The sequence below is a fragment of the Bombina bombina genome, chromosome 8, assembly GCF_027579735.1.
Source record: "Bombina bombina isolate aBomBom1 chromosome 8, aBomBom1.pri, whole genome shotgun sequence".
Taxonomy (NCBI): Eukaryota; Metazoa; Chordata; class Amphibia; order Anura; family Bombinatoridae; genus Bombina; species Bombina bombina.
In genome coordinates this window covers 3,808,265-3,823,528 of record NC_069506.1, presented here as the reverse complement: position 1 = coordinate 3,823,528, position 15,264 = coordinate 3,808,265, and the positions used below count along the sequence as shown (strand labels likewise).

Here is a 15,264-nt window from a genome sequence, read left to right as displayed (position 1 = left end):
CCCCCCAAATAAAACCCTATCTAAAAACCTAAGCTCCCCATTGCCCTGAAAAGGACATTTGTATTGGCATTGCTCTTAAAAGGGCATCTAGCTTTTTTACTGCCCAAAGTCCCTAACCTAAAATTAAAACCCACCCAATAAACCCTTAAAAAAAACTAACACTAACCACCGACGATCCACTTACAATTTTCGAAGACCGGACATCCATCCTCATCCAAGTGGCAGAAGTCCTCAGCGAAGCGGGCAGAAGTCTTCATCCAGATGGCATCTTCTATCTTCATCCATCCGGCGCGGAGCGGCTCCATCTTCAAGACATCCGACGCGGAGCTACCTCTTCTTCCGATGGTCAACGACGAATGAAGTTTCCCTTTAAGGTACGTCATCCAAGATAGCGTCCTTTACATTCCAATTGGCTGATAGAATTCTATCAGCCAATAGGAATTAAAGGGGAAAAAATCCTATTGGCTGTTGCAATCAGCCAATAGGATTAAGCTTTCATCCTATTGGCTGACCAAACAGCCAATAGGATTGAGCTCACATTCTATTGTATGATTGGAATAGCCAATATAATGCAAGCTCAATCCTATTGGCTGATTGGATCAGCCAATAGGATGAAAGCTCAATCCTATTGGCTGATTGCAACAGCCAATAAGATTTTTTCCCCTTTAATTCCTATTGGCTGATTTAATTCCGATTGGCTGAGAATTCTATCAGCCAAACGAAATGTAAGGGATGCCATCTTGGATGACGTACCTTAAAGGGAAACTTCATTCGTCGTTGACCATCGGAAGAAGAGGATGCTCCGCGCAGGATGTCTTGAAGATGGAGCCACTCAGCGCCGGATGGATGAAGATAGAAGATGTCGTCTGGATGAAGACTTCTGCCCGCTTGGATGAAGACTTCGGCCCGTTTGGATGAAGACTTCTGCCGGCTTCGCTGAGGACTTCTGCCGCTTGGATGAGGATGGATGTCTGATCTTCGAAAACTGTAAGTGGATTGTCGGTGGTTAGTGTTAGGTTTTTTTAAGGGTTTATTGGGTGGGTTTTAATTTTAGGTTAGGGACTTTGGGCAGTAAAAGAGCTAAATCCCCTTTTAAGGGCAATGTCCATACAAATGCCCTTTTCAGGGCAAATGGGAGCTTAGGTTTTTTAGATAGGGTTTTATTTGGGGGGGTTGGTTGTGTGGGTGGTGGGTTTTACTGTTGGGGGGTGTTTGTACTTTTTTTTACAGGTAAAAGAGCTGATTTCTATGGGGCAATGCCCCGCAAAAGGCCCTTTTAAGGGCCATTGGTAGTTTATTGTAGGCTATTTTTTTTTTTTAATAGGGCTATTAGATTAGGTGTAATTCTTTTTTATTTTTGTAACTTAGTGTTTTTTAATTTTTGTAACTTAGTGTTTTTTATTTTTTGTACCTTAGTTGTTATTTTTTGTAATTTAGTAATTTTTTTATAGTAGATTTAAATAACTTGAGTAGGGTTTTAAATATGTAATATAGTTAATTTAATTGTTAGTTTAATGTAGTGTTTAGAATAATAGTTAGGGTTAATTACTAGTTTAATAATGTATTTTTAGTATAATAGTTAGGGTAGGTTAATTAATAGTTTAATATAGTTTATTTTAATTCTTAAGTTAAGTTTAAAGTTATTATAAGATAGGAATGAGGTAATTATAAGGTAAAGTTAGCGGGTTGTTAGGTTTAGGGGTTAATAGCTTAATTTAGTTTATGGCGATGTGGGGGGTTGGCGGTTTAGGGGTTAATTGCTTTAGTTAGTGGTAGTGATGTGGGAGGCCAGGGGTTTAGGGGTTAATAATTTTATTACAGTTGCGGAGGGGTCCGGGAGCAGCAGGATAGGGGTTAATACTTTTAGTTAGTTGCGGTGGGCTCCGGGAGCGTCGGGATAGGGGTTAATACTTTTAATTAGTTGCAGTGTGCTCCGGGAGCGTCGGGATACGGGTTAATACCTTTAGTTAGTTGCGGTGGGCTCCGGGAGCGGCGGGATAGGGGTTAATACTTTTAATTAGTTGCGGTGTGCTCCGGGAGCGTCGGGATACGGGTTAATACCTTTAGTTAGTTGCGGAAGGCTCCGGGAGCGACAGGATAGGGGTTAATATATTTATTTTGTTGCAGCGGGGTCTGGGAGCGGCAGAATAGGGGTTAATAACATTATGTATGTTGCAGCGATGTTGGGGGCGGCAGATTAGGGGTGTTTAGACTCAGGGTTTATGTTAGAGTGTTAGGTGTAAACATAATTTGTTCTCTACCATAGAAATCAATGGGATATCTGGCAGCATCGAACATAAGGTTTCGCTGCTTTCAGACTCCCTTTGATTCCTATGGCATCTGCGACCTCCAGGGTGGTGGATTGAAAACCAGGTACGCTGGGCAGGAATAGTGGCGAGCGTACCTGTTAGAAATTTGATAACTTGCAAAAGTGTCAGATAGTGCCGAATTTGTATTTGGAACATCTGTAATGACGTAAGCATCGATCTATGTCGGATTGAGACTGGCGGATCATATGTTACGTCACAAATTTCAACTTTTGCCGGTCTGTAGGCTTTGATAAATGGGTCGAATCAAGCTCACCACAATTACGCTGCAAAATTCCAGTGTATTTGCGGTTGACGGCTTGATAAATATCCCTCATATACTTCACTGTAAAACGAGGGGGGGAAACCTAACAGGATACTCGAGCGCAAACCCAATCGCATATTTTAAAGAGCACTAACCCAAAATGAAAATATTAATATTTCACAATCCAATGTTCTTCACATAGAACAATATGTTCTAGTTATTCTTTGTGTATATATATATATATATATATATATATATATATATATATATATATACAGTATATATATATATTTATATATATATATATATGACACACAGAGAAAGTCCAGCACTCACTTACAAGCTCTCAGCTAAGATTTAAAAGCAAAAATGGAAAGGTTAGTCACCGCATCTGGCCAAATGGGACAAGCTCAGGTACCACGCCAAGGTCCTTTCCAATACCTGGGACCCTAAAACAGCCACACAATGCAAGCTCAAATCCAAACAAACTGGGAACAAGGGAAGGGGACTGCACTCTCATACCGGACCGAGGACACATCCATGACCCTGCAACATGCTAAGCCCTGGGTGCTCACTGGCACTCACAGGAAGTTGTGCTGTCCCCAGAGTCACAGGCAGTTTTACCCTCTCCCTTATTTTTTGTATTTTACGCCCCCTAGAGTTACCATAGAGTTTGTGTAACAGATTTTTCTTTCTGAGTATATTTGTGAGTTTCTTATCTTAACACTTAGGGGCATATTTATCAAGCTCCGTACGGAGCTTGATGCCCCGTGTTTCTGGCGAGCCTTGAATACTTTTTTCTAATATGGGGAGATCTTAAGAACACTTCACAGCTGTTTACAAAATGAAATAAGGGTCATTTATGGTAAAATGTGATACAACATTAATTAATGTGAGATTAATTGCCCTGCAGCTATCTGGACTGAATATATATATATATATATAGGACTCACGTATTACTCATCTACGTGTTTCATCAATATTTTACCAACAATGCCCCGACCTACAGACTATTCACCTGAATCAGAGAATTAATATCTAATGCATTTCAATGCAGCAAACACTTATTGTAAATATAATCTATAATTACAAATTGGAGATATGATTGTGTTATGTTAAAGAAGCTTCTCTATGTATGTAACTCAATAAGATTAAGTTACTGGATTCAGCTTTAATAAGTAATAAGACCTCTGTCCAACTGAACTCTCTTTTCTCAGTATAATAAGATTAAAAATATTGAAACTAAATATTGGCTGAACTTCCTGAAACCTCTGGAGAGATTTAATGACAAGCTTTTTATTTTCATATAAAAGAATGAGGACTATAATTTAGACCATTTACTAAAATTCAATAGCAGCTAAAGCTAATTAACAAGTTGGAATTACATTTCTAGATATTTCTGTCCTCTCTCAGTAGTACTAGCATCATTATAGAAGACCCATCTACTAAAGTAAATAACTCCAAGTACATTTAAATATTGTCACTTTGCCAGCTGTTGCCACACTAGTCCTGACATGAGTGTCAAGGCAAAAAGACCTGAATCACTGCACCTAGAGGAATAGAAGTATATCTCACTGAAGAGATCCACAAAGGTCACAATATACAGTGTGAGAGAATACAGAAACCTGATGTTCCATTTATGTTGCACGTGCAATGTAGTAGTGCTAGATCACAACTGAGGTTTATTGCATTATAGGGTTAAACAAGGAGGGGCATTTGTATGTTATTGTCTGCAGTAGTGTGTTCTTTGTGCATGATATAGAGAAGATGTGTCAAAATTACATGCAATTGTTGTAACCATCACTGGTAACCAATTCATCTACTGTTGTGCGGCTCGTAAATAAAACCCTCTTTTCAAGTGACTGCGGATTTGTTTATTTTACTTATTTATTCTACACATGGGTTCATATCCATTTTACAGATGGGCTCATATTCATTCTACAGATGAGATCATGTTCTTTCCATAGATGGGCTTATATCCATTCTACAGATGGGCTCATATCAATTCTCCAAATGGACTTATATTCATTCTCCAGATGGACTCATATCCATTCTACACGTGGGCTCAAATCCATTTTACAGATGGGCTCATATTCATTTTACAGATGAGATCATGTTCTTTCCATAGATGGGCTCATATCCATTCTACAGATGGACTCATATCCATTCTACAGATGGGTTTATATCCATTCTACAGATGGACTAATATCAATTCTACAGATGGGCTCATATCCAATCTATAGATGGACTCATATTCATTCTACAGATGGCCTTATATCCAATCTACAGATTGACTCATATACATTCTACAGATGAGCTCACATCCATTCTACATATGGGCTTATATCTATTCTACAGATGGACTCATATCCATTCTACACGTGGGCTCAAATCCATTTTACAGATGAGATCATGTTCTTTCCATAGATGGGCTCATATCCATTCTACAGATGGACTCATATCCATTCTACAGATGGGTTTATATCCATTCTACAGATGGACTAATATCAATTCTACAGATGGCCCTGGGCTCATATCCAATCTATAGATGGACTCATATTCATTCTACAGATGGCCTTATATCCAATCTACAGATTGACTCATATACATTCTACAGATGAGCTCACATCCATTCTACATATGGGCTTATATCTATTCTACAGATGGGCTCATATCCATTTTACAGATGGACTCATATCAATTCTACAGATGGACTCATATCAATTCTACAGATGGACTCAAAACAATTCTACAGATGGACTCATATCAATTCTACAGATGGACTCATGTCAATTCTACAGATGGTCTAAAAGGAGAGGAGGAGAGAAGCACAGGACATGATTCAAGTGTAGATATAACTTTAATACACAAAGCACACACAGTATTGTACTCACAAGAGAAAAAGCAATAAAAAGCATGTCTGGTGTTTAACAGTCCCTCGTAGCCCTGCAGCTTGGATAGTGTTTGCGTAGGAATCCACAATATCAGTCCTTAAATCTTTGGATATCCCCACACTACTCGTTGTATCTAGGAAGGTAACGATTGCCGCAAGTATACCAGTCTCAATAGCCGCCTCAATGTGAAACCACTACGTCAGGGACACGCCTGCACACACCCTCTGCTCCGTACCAATAGGATTACCCCTAGTGCTGAGCTCACTGCACACAAGGAACTACGGTGGCTTCACTGGGTGAAAAGTCAAAACTACTAGAGCTGTGTTCTACCCGTTTCGTCCTGGACGTCGGGACTTTCTCAAGAACTATGGACATAGGCAGAGTCAGGACCTATTTATACCCAGGAAAACCGGATAACCTCCCATTGTTAATAGGAGCACTGGGCAAATAGAAAAATTGATTAAAGTGGCTTAAAATAGCATCGGTCCTGGCTCTAAATATGTCCCCACTGTCTAATTCATACAAAATACATTGCTATTAACCCAGAGAGGTACACTGATAAATATACATACAATAAGCAATAAATACATTGTATGTATATTTATCAGTGTACCTCTCTGGGTTAATATCAATGTATTTTGTATGAATTAGACAGTGGGGACATATTTAGAGCCAGGACCGATGCTATTTTAAGCCACTTTAATAATTTTTTCTATTTGCCCAGTGCTCCTATTAATAATGGGAGGTTATCCGGTTTTCCTGGGTATAAATAGGTCCTGACTCTGCCTATGTCCATAGTTCTTGAGAAAGTCCCGGCATCCGGGACGAAACGCGTAGAACACAGCTATAGTAGTTTTGACTTTTCACCCAGTGAAGCCACCGTAGGTCCTCGTGTGCAGTGAGCTCAGCACTAGGGGTAATACTATTGGTACGGAGCAGAGGGTGTGTGCAGGTGTGTCCCTGACGTAGCGGTTTCACATTGAGGCGGCTATTGAGACTGGTATACTTGCGGCAATCGTTACCTTCTTGGATACAACGAGTAGTGTGGGGATATCCAAAGATTTAAGGACTGATATTGTGGATTCCTACGCAAACACTATCCAAGCTGCAGGGCTACGAGGGACTGTTAAACACCAGACATGCTTTTTATTGCTTTTTCTCTTGTGAGTACAATACTGTGTGTGCTTTGTGTATTAAAGTTATATCTACACTTGAATCGTGTCCTGCGCTTCTCTCCTCCTCTCCTTTTAGACTATGTGCATTTGAGATTCGTGGAAATATCTCTTTATAAGAGGAGCTACGAAACGTTCAGGATCCATTACTCTTGCTACCTGGTTGTGGAGGACATTACGGACCCTACTTTAACAAGTACCTGAGGATATAAACTGCATTAATGACTCTATGTGTTTGTTCTAATTGAATTCACCATATACAATATGCAGGTTTTATATTAATTTATTGATTGATGTTTTATTATCATATTCTATCTATTTTATCCAGTTTTTAATATTCATTTACAAGGTGTTAATTGCGCTACTTTATTACTCTGTTGAGTAATTTGGGTGTTTAAATTCTACAGATGGGCTTATATCTATTCTCCAGATGTGCTCATATCCATTCTACAGATGGCCTCATATCAATTCTCCATATGGACTCATATTCATTGCCCAGGTGGGCTCATATTCATTCTACAGATGGAATCATATTCATTCTACAGATGGGTCATATTCATTCTACAGATGGGTCATATTCATTCTACAGATGATCTCATATCCAATCTACAGATGGGTCATATTCATTCTACAGATGATCTCATATCCAATCTACAGATGGGTCATATTCATTCTACAGATGATCTCATATCCAATCTACAGATGGGTCATATTCATTCTACAGATGATCTCATATCCAATCTACAGATGGGTCATATTCATTCTACAGATGATCTCATATCCAATCTACAGATGGGTCATATCCATTCTACAGATTGGTCATATTCATTCTACAGCTGGGCTAAAATTTATTGTACAGATGCTTGAGCAGGAGTGTTAATTAGCGCTCCACTTGTAATCTGAGCCTATGACCTCTAGTTATCAAGCCGTCAACCGCAAATATGCTGGAATTCCGCAGCGTATTTGTGGCGAGGCTGATTCGCCTTAGTTATCAAAGGCTAGAGACCGGCAAAAGTAGAATATAGTGACGTAAGCTACGATCTGCCGGTCTCAGTCCGACACAGATCGATTCTTACGTCACTACAGATGTGCCGAACGCAAGTTCGGCACAATCTGACTACTTTTGTTAGTTATCAAATAGTTATCAGCACTATTCCCGCCCAGAGTACCTGGTTTTCAATCCGCCGCCCTGGAGGTGGCGGATCCCATTGGAATCAATAGGAGTCTGACAGCAGCGAAAGCTTATGTTTGCTGCTGCCCGATATCCCATTGATTTCTATGGGAGATGTCTGCACCTAACACCCTAACATGTACCCCGAGTCTAAACACCCCTAATCTGCCCCCCCCTACACCACCGCCACCTAAATAAAGTTATTACCCCCTAAACCGCCACTCCTGGACCCCGCCGCCACCTATATTAAACTTATTAACCCCTAAACCTAAGACTAACACCCCCCCTAACTTTAATATTATTTTAATAAATCTAAATAAAACTTACTATTATTAACTAAATTATTCCTATTTAAAACTAAATACTTACCTGTAAAATAAACCCTAAGATAGCTACAATATAATTAATAATTATATTGTAGCTATTTTAGGATTTATTTTTATTTTACAGGCAACTTTGTATTTATTTTAACTAGGTAGAATAGTTATTAAATAGTTAATAACTATTTAATAGCTACCTAGCTAAAATAAATACAAAATTACCTGTAAAATAAATCCTAACCTAAGTTACAATTACACCTAACACTACACTATCATTAAATTAGGGTTTATTTTACAGGTAAGTATTTAGTTTTAAATAGGAATAATTTAGTTAATAATAGTAAGTTTTATTTAGATTTATTAAAATAATATTAACCCCTTGAGTGCTAACGACGGCTCTGAGCCGTCACAGAGTTTCCCACTCTGGTTCTAACGACGGCTCAGAGCCGTCGCTAGCACTCTCCCACATTGAGGGAGATCTGGGGGCTCCCACCCGCTCCTACCCCGGCGATCAGACCTGCATAGTGACAGGCATCGCCGGGGCTTCCCATTTTGCGTGATGACGTCACCGCGCAACTTTATTAACAAAAGGACAATACAAAGTATAGGGAAAGGGGGCATGCTGCTTAGATGCCTGTATCTTAGGCATCTAAGCAGCTACAAACCCCCAAGACCCCCCATTGGAAATGTAATTGCCTAACCTTTCCAATGATGTACGGTAAGTCTTGGGGATCTGAAAAAATATAAAAGTTAAAAATAAAAATAAAAAATTAAAATAAAAAAAATAAAAAACTTCAATCACCTTAGCACCCAGGAGGCAAAGTGCTTAGCACTCAAAGGGTTAAAGTTAGGGGGGTGTTAGTGTTAGACTTAGATTTAGGGGTTAATAAGTTTAATATATGCGGCGGTGTAGTGGGGGGCAGGATAGGGTAGGATAGGATATTATTAAATGTAATGTAGGTGGCGGTGGGCTCCAGGTGAGGCGGTTTAGGGGTTAAACAATTTATTTAGTTGCGGCGGGGTCCGGGAGCAGCGGTTTAGGAATTAAACAATTTATTTAGTTGCGGTGGGGTCCGGAATCCGCAGGATAGGGGTTAATAACTTTAATATAGGTGGCGGCAGTATAGGGGGCGGCAGATTAGGGGTTAATAGGTATAATGTAGGTGGTGGCGGGGTCCGGGAGCGGCGGTTTAGGGGTTAATATATTTATTATAGTTGCGGCGGGGTCCAGGAGCGGCGGTTTAGGGGGTAATAACTTTATTTAGGTGCGGCGGGCTCCGGGAGCGGCGGTTTAGGGGGTAAAACAGTATAGTTTAGTGTGGGTGCTTAGTGACAGGTTAGCAAGAAAGCTGAGAAGAAGCCGATGAGCAGCGAGATCGATGACTGTCAGTTAACAACAGTCCGCAGCTCATCGCACCGTACTTGGTGTGCGGCTTCTTCACAGCTTTCTTGATAACTTTGGCGAACGTATTCAGGTCCGCGGCAGCGATGGTAGGCGAGCGTATTGGGTAGGCGAATGCAGACGGCTTGATACATAGAGGCCTTTTTGGTATGTAAAGCACTTTTACATTTTATTGCTCTTGAAAAAGACGGCTGGGTCCGTGGAAACGTGTTGGGCTTTAATAAATACAGTTTTTATTGAAAAATCTGTGGAATCGTTTTTGCAACAGGAGAGAGCCGGATGTTTGGAATATTTACTGTGAGTAGATATATACATTATTTTAGATGATTACAGCTTCATGTCTCAGCACTGTTCCTTGTACCTAGAAATTGAGGACAACTGAGGGGAAAAGTGGAAAAGGAGTTCATATTGATTAATAAAGAACCAGCGCCTCTATCTAGCACACTACATACATAGAGGCCTATATGTTTTTTGCCTGAAGAAACTTCCAGGGCAAACTGAGGCTAAGAAACACATTGCAAACTGTAATAGCGTTTTTATAATTCAGTAGGCGCCAACAGATGTGAGGACCTTTCTTGGTGTATTGCTTTGTCCTTAAGTCATTTGATACACTGTGAGGCGCCTTCTATGTCATTTGTCTTTTTAGATTTCGTATTGGTGAAAATAAAACCTGGTTCCATGAAAAGGAGCAACCGTTCAGAGACTTTGTTATGAAGAGAATAAATTGTCTTTATTTTGTATGAATAATCTGAACCAGCAGTTTATGTAAATGCTGTATAACTAGCATTATATGCACAGCTTTAAAGCTTCACCATTTGATTAAAAGACTTCAAATCTTCTCAACGCGTTTCAGCCGATATACATTAATTATCACAAGCAAGTAAAACCACTGTTCAATACACAAGCCCATTGGCTGAAATGACTAATTCCCATATCTGCATTGGTGAAATGGAAGAAAAAATGTTATGTCTATTCAGCATATGAACATCCAATTCTAGAAAAAACAGAAAACATCAGCACATTTTTAAAGTACTTTATTTCAAAGCGAACCAAGAAACGTATTCAGTAAAATGTCCCTTTTAAATGTTTCTGAATTCAATGTAAAGAAGTCAGGGTTTCTAATAATCTAATAATACAAATAATAATAATAATAATAATAATATGATGATAATATTACGTCTATCAGCACCAATATCAAGTATAACGGCCAATAATATAGTATCTATTTGCGCTAAGGTATCTTATTCACAGTAAACACCACAACAAAATGTTATGTTACCAAAAATGTGCATTTATTAGAAAAATTGCATTTTGTTCATTGTTCATAAAAAATACATTTTCAAAAACAATTTAGAATAAAAAAAAAAAATCACAACATGTAAACACAAGACAGACAGATTTTGTAGTGAATGATGATTTTTGTGTTATTTTGATCAGCACGTAATAGATTTAGGACCTGAACTGTTTATAAAATACAATCCCTTGTGCACCGCCAAGTACTGACTGAGCTACAGAATAAGTTAGACTAGGCGAATCTTGTGCCAGACACGGCCGCTGGTTAACGCAGCCAGACCTACAGATAACAATCACATCTCAAACAAGGCAGTTTAGTGAAAACAAAACCTCACTATAAAACAGAAGCCATAAAAAATAATGATAAGTTGAAAGGAAAACTATAAAACCTAAATGTGATAATTGTGTCCAGTCTTGAGTTTTACTGAACAAATGTGGACAGATATATAAAAAGAGAATTGGCAACAACCGAGTTTGCCCATTTTAAAATAATGAGTTGGGTGATATCACTAAGACAAAGTGTGCACGGAACCAGCACCAAGGAGCAACGCCTTAGCTACAGTCAGGGACACGCTGGGATATCTCAGCAGCTACTTGTTACTGTCAGTGAAACAAATACTACAGGATATAATCATAAAGGTTTGACTGGGGTCTGACTGAATACTAATGAAATAGATCAAATATGTCCAGTTCAGCTATTGACGTAAAGCAAGTCAGTTGTAAAGTCACCTGTTACAGACAACTCAGTCTGCTCAGGTCAGATTTGCTAAACAACTGACTTGCTAGATCACATATAATAAACTGCATATCCACAGAGCATCAGTTTGTGATTTACCACTGATATCCTGCTAGCGTCACATGTGCTTGTTTAAAGGGACAGTACATTGTAAAAAAAATTTATATTGCTGTATTTTCAATGACTTGTTATACTAGCTTCAGAGTAAAAAATATATGAGAAATTGCATTTTCAGGTTTATTTGTGTATATGAAATAGCTGGTTTTGTGCTTTTAAACCACAGCCTATTACAATGGGTTGAGCTCTAGGTAATATCATATGTCATTATGTTATCACTTTGTGTACACACACTTGCTTCCTTATCTTATATTTGTCTGGAAAACTAAAGTTCAATACATAGAGAGAACAATGACACATTATCATTACTTAACTATCTTGCACCCCACTGGGAGTGTAGTTTCTTCTGCTGGCTGTGTTTACTTAGGCTATTCAATAGCTGAGACTCCAGTATCAAAACTTTCAGTATAGGTTGGGAAACCACAAGCTAAATCAGCTATTTCAAAGGACAAAATAGGGGTAAAGGAGCTACTTGTAAACAATTTAATACACTCCAGCAGGTAAAAGGGATGATTGAGAACAAATTAAATGGGAGACATTTTTGGGTGAACTGTCCCTTTAAAGGGACACTGAACCCAATTTTTTTCTTCAGTGATTGAGATAGAGCATGCATTTTAAGCAACTTTCTAATTTACTACTATTTTCAATTTTTCTTCGTTCACTTGCTATCTTTATTTGAAAAAAGAAGGCATCTAAGCTTCTCTGGACCGCACTTTTTTATTGGTGGATGAATTTATCCACCAATCAGCAAGAATAACCCAGGTTATTCACCAAAAATGGGCCGGCATCTAAACTTACATTCTTGCATTTCAAATAAAGATACTAAGAGAAGGAAGAAAATGTGATAATAAGAGTAAATTAGAAAGTTGCTTTAAATTGCATGCTCTATCTAAATCACGAGAGAGAAAAAATTTGGGTTCAGTGTCCCTTTAAGCACTTGCAGATTTAGGCATAAAGTTCATAGCTGAATTAACCTTTATTTGTTGTGGCAATGAACAAATGACAGTGATATTGAGGAAAACTGAGAGATTAAATACAATTATAAAATGTATATTCGTGTGGTTAGTATGTCAAGTAAACCTCGCATGGCTTATATTTGGTAAAAGCATCAGTGAGTAGCCGCAGGTCACATGAAATTCAGCACATGTTTTACAGCCAATCAGAATCAAGTTAATGCAAGATGGCTGACAGTTCGGTTTAAGTAGGGTTTATTACAAAAAGGTTCGGGTCAATATTATTTGTTCAATTGTCGGATGTCCGTGGAGAATTTGTCTTTTTCTAGAGGCGCTCATTTGGAATTAATTATATCTGACTTTAAAAAAAACAAATATGGCTGTAAGAATATCTGACCTTTGTGAATGTGACTCTGTGTCACGCTGACATGAAAGAACTATTTTAAAATGAACCAACAACATTGTTGAAAACAAAAATGTAGAATATAAAAATGTCCAGTTATAGAGATAATAGATCAATTCATAAATATTTGTAAGATGTCGTTGTGCCTTCAGTAGTGAGTACAGACATAATATTACAGTCTTCTCTGATTTGTGCACTGAATATAGAAATATACAAAACATTGTACCAGCAGTATCTTGTAGAATCACAATGTAGAAATTACAATAAGGCTTGGTCCACTAACAAATTCATGTTCAGGCAGTTAGACCCTTATGGCTCAGTATTGGTCAGTGTAGGAAATGTATAGTTTATATGGTCAGTGCCTAGTAATGTAGGGAATGTATAGCTTATATGGTCAGTGCATAGTAATGTAGGGAAGTTTATATGGTCAGTGCCTAGTAATGTAGGGAATGTATAGTTTATATGGTCAGTGCCTAGTAATGTAGGGAATGTATAGTTTATATGGTCAGTGCATAGTAATGTAGGGAATGTATAGTTTATATGGTCAGTGCATAGTAATGTAGGGAATGTATAGTTTATATGGTCAGTGCCTAGTAATGTAGGGAATGTATAGTTTATATGGTCAGTGCCTAGTAATGTAGGGAAGTTTATATGGTCAGTGCCTAGTAATGTAGGGAATGTATAGTTTATATGGTCAGTGCCTAGTAATGTAGGGAATGTATAGTTTATATGGTCAGTGCATAGTAATGTAGGGAAGTTTATATGGTCAGTGCCTAGTAATGTAGGGAATGTATAGTTTATATGGTCAGTGCATAGTAATGTAGGGAATGTATAGTTTATATGGTCAGTGCATAGTAATGTAGGGAATGTATAGTTTATATGGTCAGTGCATAGTAATGTAGGGAATGTATAGTTTATATGGTCAGTGCATAGTAATGTAGGGAATGTATAGCTTATATGGTCAGTGCATAGTAATGTAGGGAATGTATAGCTTATATGGTCAGTGCATAGTAATGTAGGGAAGTTTATATGGTCAGTGCCTAGTAATGTAGGGAAGTTTATATGGTCAGTGCATAGTAATGTAGGGAATGTATAGTTTATATGGTCAGTGCCTAGTAATGTAGGGAAGTTTATATGGTCAGTGCCTAGTAATGTAGGGAATGTATAGTTTATATGGTCAGTGCCTAGTAATGTAGGGAAGTTTATATGGTCAGTGCCTAGTAATGTAGGGAATGTATAGTTTATATGGTCAGTGCCTAGTAATGTAGGGAAGTTTATATGGTCAGTGCCTAGTAATGTAGGGAAGTTTATATGGTCAGTGCATAGTAATGTAGGGAATGTATAGTTTATATGGTCAGTGCATAGTAATGTAGGGAATGTATAGTTTATATGGTCAGTGCATAGTAATGTAGGGTTTGTATAGTTTATATGGTCAGTGCATAGTAATGTAGGGAATGTATAGTTTATATGGTCAGTGCATAGTAATGTAGGGTTTGTATAGTTTATATGGTCAGTGCATAGTAATGTAGGGAAGTTTATATGGAGATGAAGCCACTTATAGAAGGGTATACATATATTAATAACTTGACCCCTTCATTCTCTCTGGGGTGCAGTTGCCACACATCAGACAAAGGGATACAAAGTGGTGTCTCAGAAGTACCAAACAGATCCTCCGGCAGATTGTCATGTGGCGCCACCTAGTAGTTTATTGTGGATTCTCCCAGAATGCAAGTGGGCAGAAGAAAAAGGCACGAGATGAGCTGGGTGCTAAGAGGACAGTCTCATTCTATTAGATGTAGCACAGGCTGTTTACCTCACTTCCAAAAAAGTCCTCCGTTATAGTGGCTGAAGGAAGATACTCAATATAGTCTGTGCTGCTAAAAGACATAAGGTCTGGAATCTTCATTGGCTCTTGGTGCTGTAAGGAGCAGCAATACGCACAGTAACAGAACAGGGTGCTGTTTGCTTCATGGTAATAATGGTCCAACTCTGCACAACTGATCAGGTCCTGGGGAGATGGGGAACTGTAGATCTGTGGCACAAAAGGCATCCCCTGCTGGCTGGGAGAATACTCAAAGGAATTAGAAAGATCTGAGACACCCGAAGGGGATTCTGGAGTCTGCAAACATAGAAAAACAAATGCAGTTAATAAAGAGATTATGAGGTTCATCAGACAGTTAATGCACAGCCAGCACTAGATATGCAGGTATCCATGTACTGCTCTTGCAATAG

General features: G+C 38.5%; 1 protein-coding gene across 1 annotated transcript in view; it reads right to left on the bottom strand.

The window, feature by feature from the left end:
* Positions 1-14,821: 14,821 nt before the first annotated feature.
* Positions 14,822-15,264, bottom strand: part of POU2AF3 (POU class 2 homeobox associating factor 3) — a 38,921-nt gene continuing 38,478 nt past the window's right edge. The window contains exon 4 of the mRNA XM_053690010.1: positions 14,822-15,151. Within this exon, the coding sequence (XP_053545985.1) occupies positions 14,822-15,151 (330 nt within the window). The remainder of the gene's footprint in view (positions 15,152-15,264) is intronic.